The sequence below is a fragment of the Talpa europaea genome (genome assembly GCF_964194135.1).
Source record: "Talpa europaea genome assembly, chromosome: 5".
NCBI lineage: Eukaryota > Metazoa > Chordata > Mammalia > Eulipotyphla > Talpidae > Talpa > Talpa europaea.
Window position 1 is genome coordinate 47947880 of NC_140071.1, and position 24627 is coordinate 47972506.

The window sequence follows — 24627 nt, forward strand, 5'->3', positions numbered from 1 at the left end:
CCTTGGCATACCCCCATATTTAGAGGGAAGACAAAGGAGAGATGCTAAGAGATGCAGAGGAGACCCACAGCTGAAAAGGTGCGCACAAGCCAGGGGAGCAGAGACCGTAGGGCAGGTGTGCTGGATGGGGTGGAAGCCATCAGTGGCGACAAGTGGTAAGACAAAGTCAGTACTCTTGGAAATGAAGTTGAAACCAGTAATGGTGAGAGGCCAAGGAGGGGACAGCTACTGTAGAAGCAAAAGTTGTGAGAGTAAAGTTTTCAGTAACTGAGCAGACAGGAAGGCAGGAAATGCGATGTCAGCATAAGGGGCAGGCTGCTTTGCTGAAGAGGGAAACTTCTTCTTCAACTATGAAGGGTATGCTGTTTAGAAAATATGAGGGTGGATTCGAATATCCTCTCTGAGCCTCACCACATTGAATTACCAACTACTGTTAAGAAATCTAAAGAAAAAACTGCTGGTAATGCCTGTTATGGGATGATTTTTTTGCCGGTACTTCTGTACTCCCAGTGTTTATGACATGACCTTCTATTCTGCAACCTATAATATTCATCGAAGGGAATCTAGCATTCTTACACATGCATCATCTTCTTTTACTGAAACATTTAACCCAAATGAACCGCTTATAGCTGACCATAGCCAACTGACTCAAAAGTATCACTTTTAACATTAAGGCTTTTTCAAACCAGTAGCTCATAACCACATTTATTATTGTATTTATTACTCAGAATCTAATTAAATACCTTCCTTCTTGCATCTTCCTCTTTTCTTCTCTTGGCTTCCCAGAGCTCTTTCTGATACTCCTGTGCAAGATGGTCATCCACATATTTTAAGACTGCATTTGGGTTTCTTAGTGTTATAATGGTCTGCTCTGCGATTCCCTTTTCAACAGCTTCATTAATGGCTATAACTGCAGCATGCACTGAAAAGAGAAAAAGGAATAATTTTATCAGCAAAAGACAACATGGACAGTTGCATCAACACTGCATAAGCACTGCAGTTTTACTTTTTTCTTTGGCTGCCAGTAAGCATGCCAGAGACCTCAAACCCAACACAGAGCATCTTCTCACAACCACCCACCTAGGTCCTGTCTCAGCACCTGTTAAATAATCCTTCTTACAGGGCCTCCCTGGTGGCACAAGGGGTTGAGATGCAGCACTGTGAAGATGTCTGCAGCCACCACAGCATGAATTTGATCCCTGGCTAGGCCAGGGAGGTGACCCACATGGCACAGCAGACCTCTCCTGACCCACCCGCTGCTCCCCTTAGCAGTGTATTTCAGTCAATCTGCCTGTTCTGTTCCCCACTCTGTCACTGGTGAATCCTTTCACGCCCCACATCTCTGTACTGTACCCCAGTTCTTGCATGCATAAATAAATAAATCTTAAAAAAAAATCCCTATTCATTTATCCAGCTTGCACTGAACGGTTAAAATGAACCAAGCACAGTGTCAGCCACTGGGAGTTGAAAGGGTGGCATGGACACTTTGAAAGCACAATGCTGTTTCCAAGACATACTTGCAATTTAATGGAAAGACTCACAGCATTACACACTAAAATTGAAGGACATGAGAAGTAGAGAAGTATTGTGGAGAATGAAGGAAAATATGTGTGGTACATTGCATGAGTAGATGTCTAGGTTATGAAGCTCAAATTAGCCATCTCTAATGCATATCATAAATACTCATAGAGTCCAAAAGTGTATTCTAAATATTCTTTTTCTCACAGCTAAAATCAGTAAGTAAGGTATTAGTATGTCTCACGTCAGTGTCAAGTTCAGATTTTAAACGGGCTTACGTGCAGCTTCATCCACGGACAATTCATTAGCCAGAATACCACCGATTTTGCTGAAAGATGGCATCTGTATTCCATATTTCTCCAGTTCCTTTCTCATATTACTGATTTCCTCCTCTGAAAAAGAACAACAAAAATTAAAGCAAGGCACAGACACCAAGGCACAACTAGTTTATCCACAGCAAGAAATGTCCTCCTCAAGCAGGTGGGGCCATTTCTAAATTAAAACTTCGAGAAGAAAATGGTCTTAGTTTCCCATTTTATAAATATGGGAGGAAACCTGGTCAACTATAAACAAAGACATGAAGTTCTCTCCTTTGATCAATACAGATCAATACAGAGGAAAAAAGGTATCAATAGCAATAATTTTTTTTTAAAAAAGTATTGATACATTTTCTTAGTAACTACATTTTAAAAATTTTATGAAGAGTAGTACCTGTGAAATCTACTTTTCCCAACAAATCCTGGATCTGGGGTGCAATTCCAAGTTTGAAGAGATATAAACTGAAAGAAGAAACACAAAATTATCAACAACTTTACCATAAAAAATCGTAAGAGTAAGACATCACATAAATCTTAAGGGCTTTTTCAATTGAGAAAGACCTAAGAGACTATGTCATCTAATCCATTCATTTTACAAATGAGGAAACTGTGTCCCGAGGAAGCAGTCTTTGGTGGGTCCAGGGCAAGAATCTCAGTCTAAGATTGGTATAAATGAGCCTTGATCCTTCCTGGAAGCGACAAATGTAGATGGAGGGTAGCAAGTAGTACCTGAGACAGCTAATGACCCCCCAAAAAGCAGAGGTATCCCAAAGTCCAACCTTCTGTAGCAAATAGTATTTCTACCTGGTCAACTGCCATCCACTTGTAGGGAGATGAAGTTAACACAAAACGGCAGGTAACAAGTGTAATCAATATTTCTTGGGATATTCCTTACATGATACTTATTTTGTCGAAAGTACAGCTCAAATTATATTTTGCTTTTCAATATTTCTCCAAGTACCACAGGCTGCTCGAGAAACATTTGCTTTATATTTTCTGAACCAACAGAGTGGCAAGACAATAAATATATCAGTGGATGAGGTTATTGATCAACAGGGCATATTACCTGATGGAGAGTGGGAGTAAATGTTTCTATATATATATTTAAAATTCCTTAGGAAGTAAATGATGGCACCCACTAACTATCCATAATCTGACAAAAGCATCTTAGGGCTTGGATCTAAACTCTACCAAAGAAAATGAAAATATATAGTGATGTTGCTCTTCCCACTTAATCACTGAGCAATAATTTCTGTTCCATATTTATAACTTCCCCAGACCCCAAGATTAATTCCATAGATCAACTGAAAAAAATCTATATTCACTTTATCAATTTTGACGGGTCTATAATTTATGAGACTTTACAAAGTTGAAGTTATACAATAACATACACAGAAAATAATTTCAATGGCTTGAAATTTTCAAAATTATTACTTCAGATATTGGTGCAGTAGATCTGAGTGATTTATAAAATACTTAAAATTTCATTGAAGGAGTTCAATATCAAGTTTTAACGGTATTCAAATAAACTCAAATGTATGATTAATCAATGTAAGCAGCATGCATTTAGATTAATTTTCTTCAATCATTTCCATAAAAAAATCATTTAGGAAATACATGATCAAAATTAAAAATTCATGATCATGGCTTTAAAATTACATAGAAAATTAGCACTTAAACACTAAAACTTTGATTTCAATCCTTTTAATGCTGTTTCAGGAATTATCTATTGCATAAACTCATATTGTATTTTCTAATATGAATGTACTGTAATTACTGAACCAAATGATGCTGAGCTTTTAGATGGGCTCTAGTTATTCATTATAGCAAATAATGTTGCAGTGAACCTCTTTATATAGAGATGCATTTTTGTGCATGTACTTTGTTACAATAACAGTTTCACCTTTAGCTTTATGTATAAGCCTAAGTGCTCCATAATTATTTGTTAAATAAATCAAACAGATCACTAGTTGCACATGCTTTAATATGTCCGCTTTGTTCCTTGGGTGTTAGTTCTGTTTGTCTAAGTTAATGTCTCTTCCATAGTGTTGGTTCCTCAAATGTGGTTTTCCCTGATTTGGGGCTCATCTCAGGGTCTGAGACTTGCTATTTGTGTGTTGTTGATTGCAGGTCCTATGATGGAGCCAGCCTGAGGGAGGTGGTGGGACTTAGGATGGGGATCCCCATGCATTTTTGGGGGGTCATTAGCTGTCTCAGGTACTACATGCTACCCTCCCCCTCATCTGCACTTGTTGTTTCAGGGAAGGATCAAGACTTACCTGGTCCAAGCGAAATGATGTGGGCCCAGAGGCTGTACTCCTTGCTTCTGCCTGGAGCAAGCCCCACACCAGGTCCGAGCTCTGCTGCATCCCCCTCAGCCCCCTGAGTGATTTCTGACCTGTGGTTTTCTCCCATTTCGTTTTTCAGTCAATTTAATCCCATTGGTTTGCTTTCTGTCATGAGACATTTTAATTTTTGGTCAGTGAATAGAATTTTTTTTTTGGAAAGGTATTTTTAAAATTATTAGTTTAGTAATTTGATGTCTGTTTGAGAAAGAGTGCGAGAGGTATGTGCTATCAATGACCTTGATGTAACTCTTTTCACATTACCTCCTCTGCTGAGTCATTTATATACTTAATGACTATTTATGAAATATAGACTATTAAAAACTTGTTTCTCTACCATGCTGCCCCTAAACTAAAGGTGTTTAGGCTGCCATGAAACACGGGGTTGTTGGAAATCTGAACTAAAGTATTTATACCAAAAAAAGTGTTAATTTTCCCTTGTGGTAGGAAAGAAATTACATGACTGTTTCCAATTATACTCTTCTTTCTCTGTTATACACGCTAAGGCAAGCATTTCACAAGCAAACATTCTAACTAAAGGCTACCACTAGGTGGTGCTGAGAAGTTACCCTTCAGATCCATCTTGACTTTTAAATTTGATTTTAATCAGATTTTCTTAAACTAGTATGGACTAGGTTCAAATCTCACTTTTACGAGAACATTACATGTTGTTTGTATTGGGCTTCAAATTTTAACACTTATGTATGATGTTGAAGTTAAACTATTAGCTTTAAAAAGATCCCTTTTCACAAGGTGGCAGTTTTCTAAGGAATTTCTGTACGGGAGGTACTTCCAAACAGATTACTTAAAGGGGCGAATGTTTACTAGGAAACTGTACTCATCCAGTATTCCCATGCTGAAAAGAATCAGCAATAGCAGCCCCCCTCCTTCGCAAGCATTTAAATTCAAATGAGGCCATTCATTCTGAAGCAAATGGGAAACTCAGAGTTTTCATCTTAAAAAAATAAAAAAGGCTGTGTGATATAAAAATACCAGTTTCTTGTAGCTCTTCAACTCTGAACTTATTAAGCACCTTTTGTGCTTACCAACCAACACAAAGAACTGAGAGCATTCCGAAGTAGTTGTGGAAATAATGTCATCATTGCTTCCCACGCATAAGAAAGCCCTTGGGGAGCAACACAAGCCTTTCCCCACTCCAGAAGTTACAGAAGCTTGTGGTGCTGAGAGAGGTCAGTCACGGAGCTGTTGCCCTGAGAAAGCCAAGGCCTCACTGGCCCATGTGTTCCTATTTGTAGAAATATTACCAGGAAGCAATAAAAAAAGTAAAAAAATACTATTATGATCCCCCCCCCACTGTTTTCAGTATATACATTAAAAGGTGCTATTAAAAGTGCATAGTAATGAAATGCAAACCTAAAGGCAGGAGTGGTCTGAATTCCAGCTTTTCTGGGATCAGATTATGTGTTCATTTTATGCTGTAACATGGGGAGACGAAAAGTTTTGAAGTCAAAGCCTCATGGCTGACTGGGAAGATGACTGGAGTAGAGTCAGCAGGCCTGGATAATGGTCCTAAGACTGGCAATTTCTAGATATGTGACTTTAAACAAGTCACAGACCCACACTTTCAGTTCCCTGTCTGTGAAATTGTGAACTGAAGAATATGGACTAAACCAACTCCTCCAGGTGCTTTCAGTTCGGAAGTTCCTTAATTCTTCATTTTAAACATCCTCAATATCATAGCTTAGAGGCTGGTGCTGAAGTTCAAGACTGATGTCACTCTTCCCTCATTTTCTTTAGGAGCAGGGTAATATTTGATACCTGTCTAAGGCCGACAGCCACTTAAGTCAGTAATAAGTCAGGTTTTGGTGTCACATAACCTGGGTCTGAATTCCAAATCTGATTTAATGGCTCTGACCCTGGAGAGTCTCTCTGTGCCTCAAAATGTCTTGGTTATAACAGGGTTAAAAACAGCACCAATTGCACAGGTATGTTACAAGGATGAAATGAAATTTCACGTATACAGTGCTTTGAGCAGTACCAGACATATAATTTATTTTTATTATAACTTTTATAACCTGTCAGAATAAGAGCACCTTTTCTATAGAAACATTTATTAATAACCGACCAAGGTGGCTTTCCCACATTCCATACTAAGGATCTTTTGCTATTTCCCCCTCGTTGACTCTAAATTGGTTTTATCTACTGCACCAAAAATTTTCCCACTGTAGACACATATATCACTGCCAGTATCACATCAAAATCCAGTGATCTATATTGAATTTTCTGTCAAAACGCCAAAGAAATCTTGAGGGAGCCTTATCACAGAGAAATTAATTGGTTTAAACCAATCAAAAAAGTTAAAAATACAAACTCCAGAGACTTCACATTGGAATCAATGTTACAATATATGTGCTTTGTGAGGTGATTCAGATATGCAAAAGCCTCAGAGAACTTAGATTTTAAGCTGGACCGAAGGGCAAAGCCTTCTCACTAATTTGGGATTGGAAAAGGAGGAGAGTTCAAGGTCTGTATGTGAGGATCAGGAATAAGGAGTGAATGTAAAGAGAAGGAAAATGCAACTGCCCTCTGCACCTTAATCCCCAGTACTGCCATCTGCAGATATGGCTGCTGAAGACAAAGAACTACAGCCTGTCCTTTGGGTAAAGGAACTTTAGAAGCTTATTTATAAATGCAAATATGTCCTCTGTCAGAGATGCAATCAACCTGGTATGAGGCATCAACTCATTTAATAGGAAATAGGTTCTAAAGGAATGGAATAATGAGACCGTGGGCAGTTATGCATTAATGCCCGAGTCAATGGTTCAAAGGCACCCGGGGTATGTGAGACAGCCACGTGACTATGTGGGAGAGCTGGTGGAGGAGACTGTCTTCACACAGCAGGCAGGGGCCACAGAACAGCTGGCCAGCCACAAGTGGGCCTGCCACAGTCATTTTCACATATGTAAGCCCTGATGTTACTATTTCAACACCATCACTGCATTCGAGAACATGACTTCTAGAGTGGTAGCTCCAGCAGACTGTGTCCTTCTCTGGAGGGAGGAGGATTTCAGCTTGTTGTCAGTCTAGTGGGATCTTAATGGTCAAACTTTAAGCACAGTAAGAAAATTAAACTTCAGGACTCTAACCTATCAGACTAGAAAAATAATTACCAATACATGACTTTAAAAGGATTCCTTGAGGATTAGTTATCTTCAGGCAGGAGTAATCAGGATAAGACTGGAATGTCCTATTGTGACCTCAAAGCAAGGATATTTCAAAGACTGTCAAGGACAGTTCTACAAGGTCAAAGAAGTTGCTGGCCAAAAAGCGCTCACACTGGTAAAACTGAATCCATCTGGTTCATCGAAAATGAAGATACTAAATTTGGTTAAGTCTATTCAAAGCCAGGAGATCGAAATCACCATTAAAAGAGAATGACATCAAGAGTACAATAAGGAAGGGCCTCCCCGGTGGCGCAGCAGTTGAGCGCTGGGTTGAGAAGCTGCCCGGGGCCTCTGCAGCGCCGGTTTGATCCCCAGCTGCTCCCCGACCACTGGAGGAGGGTCCCACATGGCGCGCAGACCTCTCCTGCTGCCCGCTGCTCCCCTCAGCAGTGTACTTCAGTCCTTCTGCCTGCTCTGCTCGCTCTGGCTCTGGTGAATTCTTTCACCCTCCCGTGCTTCTGACTGTACCCAGTGTGTGTATAAATAAATAAATAAATAAATAAATCTTTAAAAAAATAAAAAATAAATCGCATTAAAAAAATAAAGAGTACAATAAGGAAGCTGTAATACAAAGAGAGATAAAGCCAGACCTACGTAATTATTTGTATTGATTTAACAAGTTGTGAAATATTAAAACACAGGTCCTCTATTTTTTCCTTGATTGAGTACAGCTATGTGCTTATTTTTATACTATTTATACTACACATATACTATAGGAAAGAATAAAGACCGGGATCTCAAAGGAAGCCAAGTAGTCCTGAAAAATCAAGGAAGTATTCCAAAGTAAGGACTGAGGAATGCAGCTTGTGATTAACATAGCCAAGCAGAAAGAGGTTTCAGCACTGATGGCCACACTCAACAGTCAAGCAGAGGGAGGATCTAGAAACATGATCAGAGATGATAAATCAGCCACCTGGCCTAAAGACCATTATCTTTCACCTCCTGGGGGAGAGACCTCCTGAAAGCCCAACTAATTTCAAGAAAATAGTCAAAAGGCATACATAATATTTTAATAATGTTAGCAGATCAGGCAAATACATCATTGTGACAGGACAAAGGGTTATGTAACACTGGCCAAGGGAGACACAGAAATAAATTTCTGGGTGATAGTATGTGGGGTGGGTTCAGGAACCACACTGAGAGGCATATGCTAAAAATTTCTAAAGGTATGAGATTTATTTAACAAGTAAAGTTCAATCTGCTCCCTGCTAATATAATAACCCATGTTCTAATTGACAAGTGATTGGTCAGAAACCAAATCTGCATCCTCTGCTGGTTGAAAGGGATATTAATTCTTTTGCTTCTGGTGCCCATAGGATCATGGCAATTCTGGGTAGACATCAAAACAATATAGCCCAAGATGAGTCAGAATTAGTAATGAAGAAACACATGAAACTTACAGGGTAGATCTTTAACCACAGATTTAAGTATGGTAGGTTTGTACTAAGTATTTCACCTGTGCTTTGAGGTATTTGAAGTGTTCAGAAAACCTGTTCAAGTAAGTTTACTTAAAGGGATTCAACTTTATAAGCAACAATTAAACATTTAACAGTAGTTTAATAAACTGAGAAATAAACAACATGCAAAAAAGCATTTCTCTCTATGCAAAAGGCTTCTACTTAGAAAAAAAATCATTAGCAAGACTTCTTGAGTCACTGTACAGACTTTATAACATTCCAAATAAAGTACACAAAAAGAATATATGCCACATATACATTTTAAGTCCAAAAACACCAAAATAGTCACAAAAAGTGGTTATCATTTGGTGTTCAGATAACAGGCACTTTTAGCCCTTCCTTTGATATTCTTTCTGAATTTTCCTTCTTTTTCCACAATGAATGTATTTTTAAGAAAAATAATTTAAAAATAATAAAATAATTGTAAAATATTTTAAATAAGAAAAAAAAGAATCATTTCTTTGAAGAAAGAAGGAGGCCATTATCACTGAGGTGAATTGCGCTGCAGCTTGAGGGTTTCCTCTGGGGCTGCAGTGCTGGCATTCACACAGTCTGGGCCTGAGACACTAAGCTAAGCTGGCAAAGGGCGCAATGAGCTGTAAGCAAGAAGACTGCAGTTAGATCTCCAGTGGAAAGGTGAGAGGAAAGGGGGGGGAGGGAGTGGGGGCAAGTAGATACAAACAGGAAGCAAAGGGAAGAACCCCCAGGAATCTTAATGAAGTTATTAAGCCCAAATGGAGAAGACAAAGAACCGAAGACAAGTTGAAAGGACCAAAAGTAAACACTGTAGATAAGGCTTGGCAAGAAGATGGCAGTGCCTGGGTACCTGCAGCGTCTTAAACCTGGGCTCTAGGTTGAATTCCAGTCTAATTCCTTATCAGGTAATGACAACTCTCTACACCAGCCATATTGCTGCATCGAAGCCAGGGTGTAATGGTTGGGATGTGTTTGTTCAATTCCACCATAACATCTAACTACACAGCAAGGGCAAACCCACTGTACTTATTAAAGGGCTCTGCTCCCCGGCTTCCAAATGTGTCTGGCTCAATAGAGCTTTCCATCAGCCTCATCTGTGTAACTGACTGCACTCTAAACCGTAAGAGGAAAACTCATGATAGGAAAAGCTTTAGGCACACTTGAGACTTCTCAGTTTCATACCAAAAGGCAGCCTTATGAAAAGTTTAGAACAGAAAAAGTGAAGAGATTCTTCAGGGGAATGCTGTTTACTGAGTAAATGTTTAAAGATAAAATGTCCTACTTAAGTCAGATCTGGCAAAGACAGGCTGAACAGGTAACAGGCAAGGCTCAGTGATGAGTGATAGTAACCGGGACTTCCGAGATGAGTAACTAAATAACAGAAACCCTCCTAGAAAAAAAGTAACACCTACATTTGCATACAAATGACAATAATAAACAAATGGTTGCTATTTTGTTTGTTTACCAAGTATTCATTGTCAAAACTGTAACAAATACATACTTGTCAGTCTCAGTGCAATTCTACATAACTTCTTTAAAAGAATAGTGACATCACCAGAAAGGAATTTAGCACATCATCTCTTTATAAATGCTTAACATTAACACTCCAGGTGTTTAAACTTATACAAGACACCCCAAGAGCATGATACAGATTTGGAGATTAGACCACAATGTATGGATATGATAATGCCATTAACTGACAGTGACTGGTTCTGCAGGTCACAAAAACAGAACTGGGTTCTAAGTGATCATTCTGAGCACTGAAAATAGTTGACAAGGATTGTTGGGCAACACATTTGAAAATATTCCTCAAAATAAGGACTTTTGGACAAAACATTTTTAGAAAACCTGCTGGTATAATGATAACACTAGCCACATACAAGAAGGCAGGCACAGGAGTGGGTGTTTTTCCCCAGTTGTTCTAAAACGTTAGAATAAAAAAAATCATATAAAAGACACCCACATTTGGTCTATATTTCAATAAACTGTCAACTTCCAAAGAAATCTCATAAGTACCGATTTGGGGGGAAAGTCAAATTATATGACATAATCAAAATTCTTGTCTACTGGGCCAGCATTGCAATGAATTATTATAGAAACCTTCTTTTTCAGAGAGGAAGAAAGCCAGGAAGAAGTTAATATAAACCTCTAGGCAGAAGACTTTGCCAGGAAAATGACTTCTAGTGATATAAACACAAGGCAGATGTTCCAAAAGAAATTTTAATTTAATTAGACATGAGTCTCCCAGCCATTACCTGTATGCACGCAAGACAATGGTCACAAACTGGATTTTTAGGATCATCTTTATTAACATATAAAAAAATCCCACTTCTTACAAGTCAGTAGGATGAAAAATTATCTGTGAACTAGTGAAATTTCAGCATTTTCAAAGTTTAAGTAATAGCAGAAGTATCTTGATTTGATGAATGTAGTCATTTTGTTTCTCCTTTATCCTTAAGGTACAAGTTCCACTGAACAAAAGGGCAAAAGAAACCATTCCTATACTGAGTTTTATTAATTTATGGTAAGGATTGACCAAACTGGTAATTTTAAGAGTATCAAAATTATAATGACCATTAAAGTTGTTCATTTGATATATTTCAGCTATATTTATAGTAAAATATATCACAGATGAAGAATAAATTAACATATTAGATCCCTAGAAGTTTCAGTTTAAATTTTCTCCTTATGACACCTAAGGTCTTTCATTCATTTTCTGATTTTCTATTGTGAATTCATTTTAAAAATCAAGAAAATACTTTTCAAGTTCAGGAATTGTTATATGACAATTATTTTTGTGCCGACAAATTAAAAACAATTCAACCTTTTAAAAATTTCTTCACTTAAGAGCTCACAATTAAGGTCTCTTAATTGTGAAATTGTGGTTTTATTTAAATTTATTTCCTAGATTTTTTAGTTGTATTTTTCCCTACCTTAGTGCATGAATGCAATATATCATTCTTGGGATGTTTTTCCGGTCATACACATCTGTTGTTTCTGGATAAAATATCTGGAAAAGAAAAGAAGCAATGGATTATTATGTTTGGCTTGTCACAATTATTTTAACTCTCCCAAATGATCCTATTTTGACCCTGTTCTGATTTATTTAAACACAGGAACTTCTTGGTTGTTGCTCATCTTGCTCCACAAGGGGACCAATAACCACAGCAGGTCCCCTGCTTGACACCTTACACCTGTTGGTGGCTGAGACAGGGGTTCTACGGTGGCCCAGGGTTGAGCGGAAGTATCACTCTGTGAGGTGTGAGCTTGAGAGGTCTCCTTCCTGAGTTGTGGGGTTTTTTTTAATCACACTGTTGAAATCTTGGCCACATAGTTGTAAATATGTAAGCACACTCTTATGACACACACATACCCATTGATACTTTTGTCTGCTTAAATTTAAAGCTGGTTAAGTTAGTATATATAAAGTATGAATAAAAAATATCTATCATTTCAGGCTCACCCTCCACTCCCTGCCCTAGAGTGTGGTCAGTAGCATTCTGATGTGTATTTTTTCTAGTGTTATTTTATATGTCTCTGATTTTTCTCATTTTGTATGTGTGAAAACAAAACTGTACAAATCGTAAGCCTGTTTAAGACAGTGGAGAGACATAATTGTTTCCAGCCCCTTCATCATTTTATAACATTATTTTTAATGGTTGCATGTGATCCTTTTATGTTTTTGAACATAATTTAACCAGTTCCTTATGGTTGAACATCTTTTTGCCTCCAAGTTTTTCCTTATTATAAGTCACTGCAATGAACATTCCTGCATTTTTGGGGTACTGATTGCTTCTTTTGTATAAACATATAAATATGGAGTTAGTAGATTGAGAGATGTGAACATAAAGCTTTGAACAGACATTTATACTATTGTTACGCTTGAAACTGTGAGCCTAATAAGAAACAAACATGAGAATGTTTGTTCCTATCTATTCCTAAGAATGCACATGCGTGTCCACATTTGAGACTCAAGTGCAGTTTTCTATTGGACATTGAAAAAAGCTGAGAAAAGAAAGAAGCAATGCTTCTTGAGCTATAAATGTATAGTCACTGAGCACATAGAAGAGTATCTCTAACCTAGGAAATTTCAAAGGTCTCTGCGATGTTCCCTTAACATATTGCCATGAAAATGTCACTGACTAGAGCAATACCAGTGCAAAAGAATGTTACCAGGTTTAAAGCTTTACTGTACAAGCAGAGGACAATGACAGAACCCCTTCCCTTTTCTTTAAACAATAAGCTTTTATATTTATATCTCTCTTGGGAAATCATTATGAATAGGTCTTCTAGCAAGGAGATGGGATCATATTATTGTTCACCAAAACATTTTCTTCACCGCTGTATCCTAGTACCTACCAAGATGCTGGGCACAGAGTAGGCAGTAATATTGACAAATGAAGGAATTAAGAGCAGTCAAATACATCAAAGTTGATTCAGTCTCACGTCCCTGCCATATAAATATTGATGAATTCAAAACAAACAATGTTACAACAGAATCTGCTATGTGGATCATTTGTTAGGCTTAAAATCAAGAGAAATCTGACCCAACATACGCACAATTTGAAAAGGTTTAAATAAAATCTATCAAACAAAATGAGTTTATACTAACGTATCACCTCCAAAAAACCCTTTTAAAATTTCCTTATTAATCTGTTTACCACTCAGTCCCCCCTTAGTACTTTCTAAATCACACTGTAGAAATATGAATTCTGTATTATTGTGAGAGCCCAGAAGGAACAGCATTTAATATTCTGGGTATTTTAAAAGAAGAAAAAGTAGTGTGATTAAAATGGCAGAATAAAATAAGTTAACATGACTATTTTGAGATAAAATAAGCTGAGTTAAAACAGAGATGAGCACTATTATATGAAAAATAGACATTCACAATTTAAGGAGTTGTTTTTGTTATGGTGGTTTTTTTTTATTGCAAAGCTGGATTAATAACAAAAATACCACAGGTTTTATTAAATCAGCAGTCCACCCCCTCATCTCCAAGCTGGACCACTCCTCCTAAGCAATGTTCTAGTAGTGGTACATACTAAACGATGCAAAGGAGTTAACTATTAATATATATAAAACTTTGAAGATCTGGAAGGGATTATGTTTAGTGAAAAAAGTGACTCTCAAAGGGTAGCTACTGTTTAATTCCATCTCCAAGACATTTTCAAAATGACAAAACTGAGGAAGGGAGGATCAGAGGGCCCACTCCTCCGAGGTACCTCTATCTTCATTGTGGAGAGGTGACACAGATCTACTCGTGAGCGAGGCTGCAGAGAAACACACACACTCTAGATGCAGGTAAGAACGGCGAGAGCCGAATAAAGTCAGCAGTCCAGTCACATGAATACACCAGTGTCATTTAGGACTGCAGTACAGTGATGAGATGTCACCAGTGGGGAAGCTGAATGATGGTTACACAAAGATGTACTATTTTTGCAACTTCCTGGGATCCTATAATTATTTCAAAATAAGTTTAAGAAATAGCTCTAAAATTTCTAGCAAATGTAATCATTGCCTCATTTCCTCCACTTGTCTATTTGTCTCTCGGGCTTAAATGTGCCTGCTCTTTGAATTCGACAAGCTCTGAATGTATTTTATTTTCAATATCTATTTCAAGAGAAAAAGAGATATAATGTTCTAGTCTTTAAATAGAAAGTGATGCCATTATTTATAATGATACTTTACAAATAAATTTGTATGTAAGTCACAGTGACACAATTGAGACCCAGAATCTTTATTTCATTTTTAATATTTTATTTTATGTAATTCTTAAATCATTTTTCATTTTCGCACAATGTATGCATTTTCATTTTGGTTATATTCCCCATACAATTGCACCCCCCTTATTTTGACCCTAGTCCTGCCTCTCCCTGCCCCTCCCCCCAACCGTGTCTCTGGTCCACAGTTGCTTGTTGATTTTGATTTTCACATTGTATTAATTAGTCTTTTTTCCTGGTCCCTTATTTAGGCTCTCTCAGACCCAGAATCTTAAGTGTTAATAGCAACATAACAAAAGGAGGTGGCTATTTGAAATCAGCTATCCACCAGTTAAAGTTTGTTCTGACCTTGTTTAATTTATAAACATTTTTGCCTGACTACTCTCCATCTGTACACATACTTAAATGTGAGTTCCTGCCGTATATTACTTCCGATAGGACTTTCCATATCTCTGCTTAGCAGTTCTCACATCTCTCACTTCTGAGGCAATAAGCAATCTGCTGCATTAACACATTCCAGTCTGCCAAATCATTTTTTATATTGAGGTGCTTGCACACACTACCTGTGGCTACCTAGTTCAGGTTCCAGAATTTCAAGGCTTACCTTGGGTAGACCAATGGACTCCATGGCTCGTAGCCACTGGACTGTATTATCCGTGTGTCGGAAATGCAGGCCGGACTTCTAATGTGAGTATGGGGTAGAAAAAGAAAGAAGGGATCACACAAAAGGCGAATTATTTGTAATAACATTTTCCATTAGCAGGATGCCTTTTAATTGCCATTCCCCTGTAACAGAATTAAGGATACTCACATAAAACAATGGCACAAGTCCAAATCTAACCCTAACCTAAGTCCCTATTTTCTCCTCCTATGGCTCCATGGGTATGCATTTTTTCTTGCTATGAAGAGTTAAATAAACCAAACTGTACTTCCCCAGGTGGGTTTCTGGGGGCCTTTGGCTACTGGGCTTCAACAATCCCAAATCATGTTAACAAAGACACCCTATCTGTTTAGTGGTCTTAGTAAATGGGTAACCTCTCTGAACCTTGCTTCCTGTGCCATCAAATGGAAACAGGTTGCTTCTCAGAGTTTCAGAGATTAAATGATAATATACATAAAGCACTTTATCACAAAGTGCACTTAAGAGTGCAATAAATACTAGCTATTACATTATTATGCTGTTTTAAGACTGGGCTTAAAATTTTTATTCGTCTTTAAGTTCAGAAAAAGGTTAGTGTTTTATGCAAGAGGAATGGAGGGCGAATGTGGTTATCTTGGTCATATTTCTATAATAAATGAAATGACAGCTTTCCTGTCTTTTATCCACTTTCAACACATGAGGAATACTAACTTCAGAACCATGTCTTCACAGAAGAAGCTTTAGTTGCAGTAACACTTCCAATCTACTAGATTTTCTTTAATGAGAACAAAAATGGTCTTCTAAAAACAGTCTTAGTCCATTATAAACATTTTTAGCTAGTCCTTTTTTTTAACCAGTCCTACATTTAACACTAAATTAGGTGGGTTGTAAATAGTTATGTTTCTTTCAGGTAGCAGACTAGAAATTATATGTTGATTTTCCACTGCTGAGCAATTATAGCATCAGCAAACAAGGCTGACCCTATGCTTAGGGTCAAGAGTGGTTTGCAAGACCCCTGAGTCCAAGGTCGAATATTCTGTCCAATTACTGCTCATGAAGCCTCAGAACAAGCAGCACCTCAGACACTCACCTCTAGCAGGCACTGTGCCAGGTGCCTCGCATGGATGCACTTAAGAGTGCACTACATATAAGCTATTGTATTATTACACACTTAAGAGTGCAATAAATCATGTTATATATACGTATATACATATACATACATATACACACACATTTGTTTCTTACAATTTCTCAACAAAGATGGCTGTAGTTATTACTCCAACTCCACAGGTAAGGAAACAGACTCACAGAGGCAAAGTTAGTGGTGAAGCCAGATGCCTAAGTATTTTGACTCTCCACCTCACACTATGCACCACTATATACCTGCTTTCCCTATCTAATGCTCACCTAAATATTCAACAGCATTTATTGTAAGCTAACAATTATCAGTGCACTGTCAGGAATGACACACTTCTTTTGTCTTTGAGTTCTGAAGCTGAGTCCTCTCCAAATAATGTCCTTCCTTCCCTTTCCGTCTCCTCTCCCCCACTCCTCCTAGTCAACTCTCATCATTCAAACCTCCACAGTGGAAACCTTCCTGGTTTCTTCACCACTTTTTCTAGAAAAGACCCTCTCTCCTTGGTTGTGTCCCACTTCCCATCCACTCATCTTCTCTTCACCACTCTCCACTCATTTCTAATTCCTTTGCCAGATTCACTTTGTTTTCCCTCTTGAATCCATTCACTTCTTATCTATGTCACCTGTCACCTCGACTGAACAATGTCCTTGCTGGACTCTGCCTCCACCTTCAACCTCCCTCCAACTGATTATTCACATAGCAGAGAACTGATCTTTCCAAAGCACAAGCCACACCAAGATGCCTGCAGCTAATATTTCAATGATTCCCCTGGCCTGAGGATGAAATCACAGACACTCCACGTGTGGTTGTGTCTCTGCCTCTGCTTCCCTCCTGGTCACCAGTGTTGCCCATTACCCATTCCACCAGTCAACACCAAGGCCTTTAGATCTTGAGGACAGAGCTATGTCCCTGGGCACACAAGGTCTAATGGGGGGCAGGGGGTTGCCATATTTTACAGTTGCGATTTAGTAGCCCCTGTGAAGAAGGGCCCATGCTAACTGGACTCATGGCTTCCAGATGGCACACCAAGGGGCTGGCCCCAGTCAGCAAACAGCTCCTTGTGTCCCAACATTCTCCATGCAGTTCCATGATTTAGTGCTTCTTGGACAGGACCACTAAGTTCTGAAGAGCACAAGAACAGGAAATGAACTCTCCTGTCCACTGCTATTTGTTTCCTTTCATTTTTGTAAAGGAAATGAAATGACCTCAAAGTAAAATTTTGTGATTCTGTGGCAAATCATTAAAAATTCCTACCTGAGGACATTAAGCACTTTCAGGGATTTAATCAAAGGAGAAGAAAAGACAGGCCCCTTCTCTCTAGTGAACAAAGGGGCAGTTTCCATCTGTTTCGTGCCTTCTCCCACATTACAGCTGGCATCAACCACCCTCCTTCTGCAACTCCCCTTCTTTCCACCCCTCTCGGCACCCCTTCTTCTGTGCATCCCAGTTTTTCAGGGGCAGGATGGGATGGGGAATGTTACTGCAAGTGTTACTGCAAGAAAACAACACTTCCCTCTCTTGCCATGCTTGGCTCAGGGATGTCATCACCTGCCTAGCTCCATATGTATTTTATTTTGTGACAAGAGATTGGAAATAGTTTCCCTGTCCTCATTCCAAAGAGAGGTTACTATTTATTCAAATAGTAGGATCTCTGATGCCAGAAGGGAAGAGTACCTGTTTGAGTTGCCATGAGGTGGTCCACAGCTCTTACAGTCCTAGTGGATTACAGGAAAGAGATACCTTTCCTATACATGTATGACATGCCAGGAGGAGAAAAGTGTCTGTCAGTCCACCCTCTGCGCAGAAGCCCACCTACACTGAAAGTCTTTTTTTTGGACTGATTCTCACCATCCTCAACATCAAGATAAAATACCCATAACCCCTTTCAGAGTGGGGAGAACCCAACTCAAGTATGCTTTACTCTTGTAAATCCACACAGCTGGTAGCACCAATATGCATATATCTTGGCAATAACCACTACAGAGATGCAATGAAAAAAAAAATCATGCTCTAACCTGTGCACAAATGTTAACTTATTTTGTGACATGGAAATATCAGTGATTTTTTTCCCCTTAAGTTTAAAAAACATTCTTCAATATTAAGAAGAATGAATTGTGGCACGGAAGTGATTGTTTAAACAAGTCTTATAAAAGGCTATATAATAAGCTGAAATTTTGGGGTGAAACACCTGATTTAATAAACTCATTAGCATTAGCGAATGCTAATGATTCACTCACAACATTATTCAAGGAAGAAACTTTGCTTAGTAACCTTCTAGACAATATCATGAAAACAGACTCAGAAGAGATTTGTCAATTCATGCTGTCACTTAACTTGAATATTACTCAAACATTTGCTCTGAATTCAAATTACGTATTTTAAAAAGAAACTGTCCTAATAACAACTGAGAGGCATTTATAATCATTCAGTAAGTGAGAAATAATTCCCTTTTCAACTATGTTGTCCCTGCAATTTTAAAAGTAACTTTTAAGGACACTTGAAAAGCTGTAGATAAAAAATACTTACATACAGAACCAAACACAATATATTAAGAAAATATAGCATCAAATTTCAAGGCAGCTTTAGGAAGCCTGGCTCAAGGTAGAATAGAGAGCACATATTCCAGGAGAGACCACCACACATATTAAAATTCACCTTTAAAGATATATCTAATGACAGGGTCCTTTAAGTTGGTGTTTACTTATCCCTCCATTTTTTTTTAACCTAATTTTTTTTAAAGAATTATTTATTTATTTATTTATTTATTTATACAAGCACTGGGTACAGTCAGAAGTGCAGAAGGGTGAGAGAATTCACCAGAGACAGAGCAGGGAATAGAACAGGCAGACTGACGAAATACACAGCTGAGGGGAATAGTGGGCGCCAGGAGAGCCATGTGGGACTCTCGCACGTGGCCGGGGATTGAACCGGCACTGCAGAGGCTGCGGGCAGCTTCGCAGCCCAGCGCTCAACCGCTGAGCCACCAGGCCCTATCCCTCCATTTTTCAATAGAAAATTTCAAACATAAAATAGTAGCCAGGATAATACAGTGAGCTCCTCATACCCATCATTCAGCTTCAGTAATTTTGAATTCATGGTCAGTCTTTAATCATCTTTCTACCAACCCGGTCCCAATGACTTTGAAGGAAATCCTAGATCTTCCACCTTACCTATACATACATAGACATGTATCTCTAAAAATGTAAACATTTTAAAATGAATACAAGATTGGTATCAAAATTTTTAACATTAATATAAGATTGGTATTTATTTTCATGTTATTTTCTCCCCTATACACCATTTCAAATTAGCCATGAAATAATTCTTGAAACTAGTTGTATACAAAAAGGTTAGTCTTAACACCTAGTGGAAAAGAATGCCTACCTTGCTATTCACCGTTACTACTCTTTTTATCAAATTGTTCCTAACTTTTTAGGGCCACAAGTTCAAGTCCCAGCTGGGTAACTTTATCCTTGAGGAAACGAGGAGACTCATAAACTGTGTCCATGGTGCAAAAGGGACAAGAGCGCTCCCACTTTCACATTGACTGGCACTAATAAAAATGACCTCCATGAAGGAATGATGGGGGGTTGTGAAGTCCCACCAATTGGAGGTCTTTCAGCCTCGGTCCAGAAATAGAAACTCTTTGCTTTTAAAACTGCAGTTGCCTCAGGAATGATTATTAACAGGCTTCAAACACCAAGGACACCCCCTTTCCCATAAAGTCCTGGCAGAAGCATGAAGAATAAAAGAAGGAAAAGGAAACAGAACATTGAACTTTCACTCGTAGCTAGAGCTAAAACCAATCAGATCTTAGTTACCTTATAACGTGTTTGTTCCACATCGTAGATCTTTTTCTCTGATACCATTTTCGGGGCAAAGAACTTGGCCAACTTGGCCAGGTAAACTCCATTCCGAAGCCCTTCTTCCAATTCAGTAGTTGGTGGCAATTCTTCCACTAAGCAAACTTCCATCCACCTAGAGGGATAAAAAAAAAATCTTCAAGTGACTCCTCTTGGGTAATTTTCTAGCAATGAAGAGACTGAGCATTTCATGGTGTTTGAAACTGTTAACAAGGGAGTTGGATATGAAACACCTGAGGTGTGACAGAGCAGAAAGGAGGACTTTCTGTGTGGAACAAAGAATCAGAACAGGAGATGAACAGGGAGAATCACAGCCCAGAGGCACTGAGCTGGTCACCAAGCCAGAGCTTGTCAGCTTCACCTTTGCTGGAGTCACTGCCAATTCGTTCTAATGCCAAAGAGGAAAAAGGCCAAACCATTTTGTATTGGGTGAAATTAGTTCTGAAATTAGTTCTGACATTACAGAAATAGTGATTCCAAGTTTATGAACCCTTATTAGAAGAGATTCTTGCAGAGGCTATACCTTGGGGAGAGCAGATTCCAAGGTAGTGCAAAATGTACAGTTGCTCAAGTCCAGAAACAACTAGCAGAAGAGGTAGGAAGGCCTGCAAAAGGGGATCAAAACTTCAGAAAACAGGGAGTCCTTGAATAATACATATTCTGTTTTCAAATACCAACTTATTACAACTTATTACAACTTACTACAACTTGCCCACTTTTGGGGGAAGATACACTATTTACTGATTCTGAAAAAATACTTTAGAGAAAAATCAGATCAAATATTAGGACATTTTACTAGGATTGTAGAAAAGAGAGCACCAAGGTCATTACTAACTCAAGGACACAGAGTGGGAGGGGAGCCAGGCCAGTTCATATTTCACACTGGTGTGCCGAGAGCCAGCCCGAGTTATGAGGCTAACACTATCCATTCTACAGGAGCTATTATTGTCAGATCCAAGGGGCAGGCACAAAGGTCAGTGGAGGGCTGGAGGGCACAGTCCTGCCAGAGATCCACAAAGAAATCATAAACTATTAATGTAGGCCACATCTGTATAGCCAGTTCCCTCAGAGGATCATTAACACAACACTGTCTGATCCTATCATCATTTAGCAGACAGTAACACACTGTTCTGCATTATTAGAAGCTGACCCTGATCCAAGCAGTGAACACTTAAACATCTCATGTGTTTACAGTTCTGGGACAACTTCTTTTAAAAGCTCAGAGCCCCTAATAAGCAAAGAGTGTTTACTGATCACTTATTAGTCATTGTGATACAAGGAATATATGAGAAAAATAAAAACACAGCCCTGCCTTCCAAGAACATTAATTGCACTTGAAAAGGCAAAGCAATTCCAAGGAAAAACCAGGGGACCATATAAGAGAGACTGTGAAGTCCGGCACACATGGAAGTGCGTAAGAGGAAAAGGTTTGGGGAAGGGAATGTCACCGGATTATTACTGTAGTACTAGGGAGAACACACTGAATAGGGGGCAGGCCTGGATTTAGCCTAGAAAAGTTGAGAGTTTGGAAAGGCAAGGGGAGTAGGATAGATGAAAGGCATAAAGGAAACATGGCTGACTTATGGAGATAACCCAGAGAAGACTTCAGACCTTTGGAGTTCTTGAGGAGAAAGGAAATGAAGCTGAGGACATAAAGGCAGGTCAGGCTCTGGGGGACAGAGCACAGGAGGTGGTGGGGTGCTCTGTGCTGTCACAGGAAGCAGAGAGCTTCTGGCAGCTTCGCAGCAGAGGAGTGACATGCTGACAGTGGCAATTAGAGAAAATTAATCTTGCATGATGGCAGCTCAGAGTCAAAGAGCTCTGTTGGGTCTTTCCTGTTGTGAAGAACTGAGGGACTAGATTAGATAGGAAGAAATGGGAAGGGAGACACCTAGGAGATAATTCAAGACAGTAACAGGACTTGGTGGTATCTCAGAAAAGAGGGTTGAAGGAAAGAGAAATACTCCCAGAGGGTCCCTGTGTGAGGATGGGCAGAGTGTGAGGGGAGCTCATTGCGTAATCTCAAGAAAGTCCTTTAACCTCTCTGGGCCTCAGTTTTCTTCTCTGCTAAAGGCACAGAGGGTTAGAAGGTAAGGTCTTTCCAGTTCTAATATTCAAGTGAAACTGGGAAACTGGAAAAAGGAGAAGGTGAAAGGAGATGATAAACTTGACTTTTCACATATGCACAAGGAGAATAAGGGATACTGGGTTTATATGAGACTTGTTTCCAACAAACTGAAGAGTACTTGATAGCTTAAAGAAATTAAGACTTGATAGCTTAAAAAAATTAAGAAATCAAAAATAATTTTTCCCATAAAAATCTAAGTTCAAAGTCATTATACTAGACTTTCTAACCAAAATAAACTATAAATTATAGCATTAGGCTATTTCATATTAAAAAAGCTATTTTAAAATAGTTATCTTGAAAAACTTAACAGATTATCTGTCACACAACAGATAATTGATTTATAACAGTGCCATGACCGAGGTACATGAGTGAGGGGTGGAGAGAAGTGAATTGACAACTGGTGGTAGGAGTAGGAGGAGATTAAGTTGACAATTAGGTCTGAGAGGTAGGAAATTAAAAGTTCTTAAGTATATTTGGCTTGTTAAAAAATATAATCACACTTATTTTTATCTATAATGGGATGTATGTACAGTTGCCTTAAAACACCAATGATACCAAAAACTTGGGCTGTAGTTAACCCATTAATAATATAACCATTACTAAAGCTTATGACATGAACTGCTTGGGGTCAAGGCTATCTCTTCTTCGTAATACCATTGTGCCTGGCAACATGTTTACACACCGTGGGCACCCACAAAATCATCATTAAATAGTTGTACAGCCTAAGAAAAAATTTCAAGCATCACAGTTACATCATAAGATAATTTATGACATCCCCTAAGACTTATAAAAATGTAGCATTTTTACAACATTGGGCATGAAAAGAGATATCTATCTTCTTTCACTGCCTTCACAGTCCAAGTAAGATGCTATTGTCATTAATGACAACTAGTATTTCCTTTTATTTTATTTTATTTATTTATTTTTAATTTTTTTAAATAAATTTTATTTTTATATTCCCCATACAATTGCAACACCCTTATTTTGACCCCAATTCCTCCGCTCCCCACCCCCCACCCTCCATAGAGTGTCTCTGGTTCATAGTTTTTTGTTGATTTTGATTTTCACTTTCTTATAGTTATTCATTTTCCTGGTCCCTTATTTAAGTTTTCTAGATTCCTGCTATGAGTGAGACCATCCGGCATTTTTCTTTTTCTTTCTGGCTTATTTCGCTGAGCATGATTCAATGCTATTCCAATAAAAATTTCAATGTCATTCTTCAAAGAAATAGAACAACTATTGATAAAATTCATAGGGAATCACCAAAACCCCCGAATAGCCAAAGCTCTCCTGAAAAAAAAAAAGAAGGGAATGGAAGCATCACACTCCCAGACTTCAAACTATACTACAAAGCCATACTCATCAAAACTGCATGGTATTGGAACAAGAACAGACACACATACCAATGGAATAGAATAGAAAATCCAGAAATAAACCCCCAGATTTATTGTCAACTAATCTTTGACAAAGGAGCAAAGACTATGCATTGGAGCAAAGAAAGTTTGTTCAATAAATGGTGCTGGGGAAACTGGGGTGCTACATGCAAAAGAATGAAGCTTGACTACTACCTCACACCATACACAAAAACCAACTCAAAATGGATTAAAGAACTAGACATAAGACCTGAATCCATAAAATACATAGAAGGAAATATAGGAAAACACTACATGACATGCACCTCAAAGACATCTTTACAGACACATCACCCAAAGTAGTGATAGTGAAGGCAAAGATAAACAGCTGGGACTACATCAAATTAACGAGCTTCTGCACAGCAAAAGAGACAATAACAAAAACAAAGAGAAACCCCACCGACTGGGAGAACATTTTTGCACACAACACTAATGATAAAGGACTGATCACAATAATCTACGAAGAGCTGATGAGACTCAACAACAACAAAGAAAATAATCCAGTCAAAAAATGGGCAGAAGAGCTAAAAAGAAACTTCTCTGAAGAGGAAATGCAAATGGCCAACAGGCATATGAAAAAATGTTCAACATCACTTGTAATCAGGGAAATGCAAATCAAAACTACCATGAGACAACCAGTATTTCTGAAGCACTGTTTTGTGCTACTTTATGGGTACTGTCATTTAATCCTCAAGACCATTCCATAAGAAAGAGGTGCCATGAGAACCACAGTTTGCTGATGATAGCCTGAGGCTCGGCGAAGGCCAAGGCCACACAGCTAATAATTGAAAGAACTCAAAGCTGGCAGGGGTATTCATTCCCTAATTTCATTTTTTAACTTCTCACAACTCACCAAACAAAAGAATGAATCCTTCAGTCCAGTGCCACAGCCCAGTGTAAAATAAAAGAAATAATAAGGCTACTTGTG

At 38.5% G+C, this 24627-nt stretch overlaps 1 protein-coding gene across 1 annotated transcript in view; it reads right to left on the reverse strand.

Moving 5' to 3' along the window:
* The window catches only part of IQGAP2 (IQ motif containing GTPase activating protein 2), a gene marked incomplete at its 3' end in the record, with an annotated part of 261119 nt that overhangs the window by 103725 nt on the left and 132767 nt on the right, over positions 1 to 24627 (reverse strand). The window contains exons 3-8 of the mRNA XM_084234138.1: positions 20118 to 20274; positions 15123 to 15200; positions 11732 to 11808; positions 2230 to 2297; positions 1797 to 1910; positions 744 to 922 (exon numbers count right to left, since the gene is read on the reverse strand). Of these exons, the coding sequence (XP_084090264.1) occupies positions 744 to 922; positions 1797 to 1910; positions 2230 to 2297; positions 11732 to 11808; positions 15123 to 15200; positions 20118 to 20274 (673 nt within the window). The remainder of the gene's footprint in view (positions 1 to 743; positions 923 to 1796; positions 1911 to 2229; positions 2298 to 11731; positions 11809 to 15122; positions 15201 to 20117; positions 20275 to 24627) is intronic.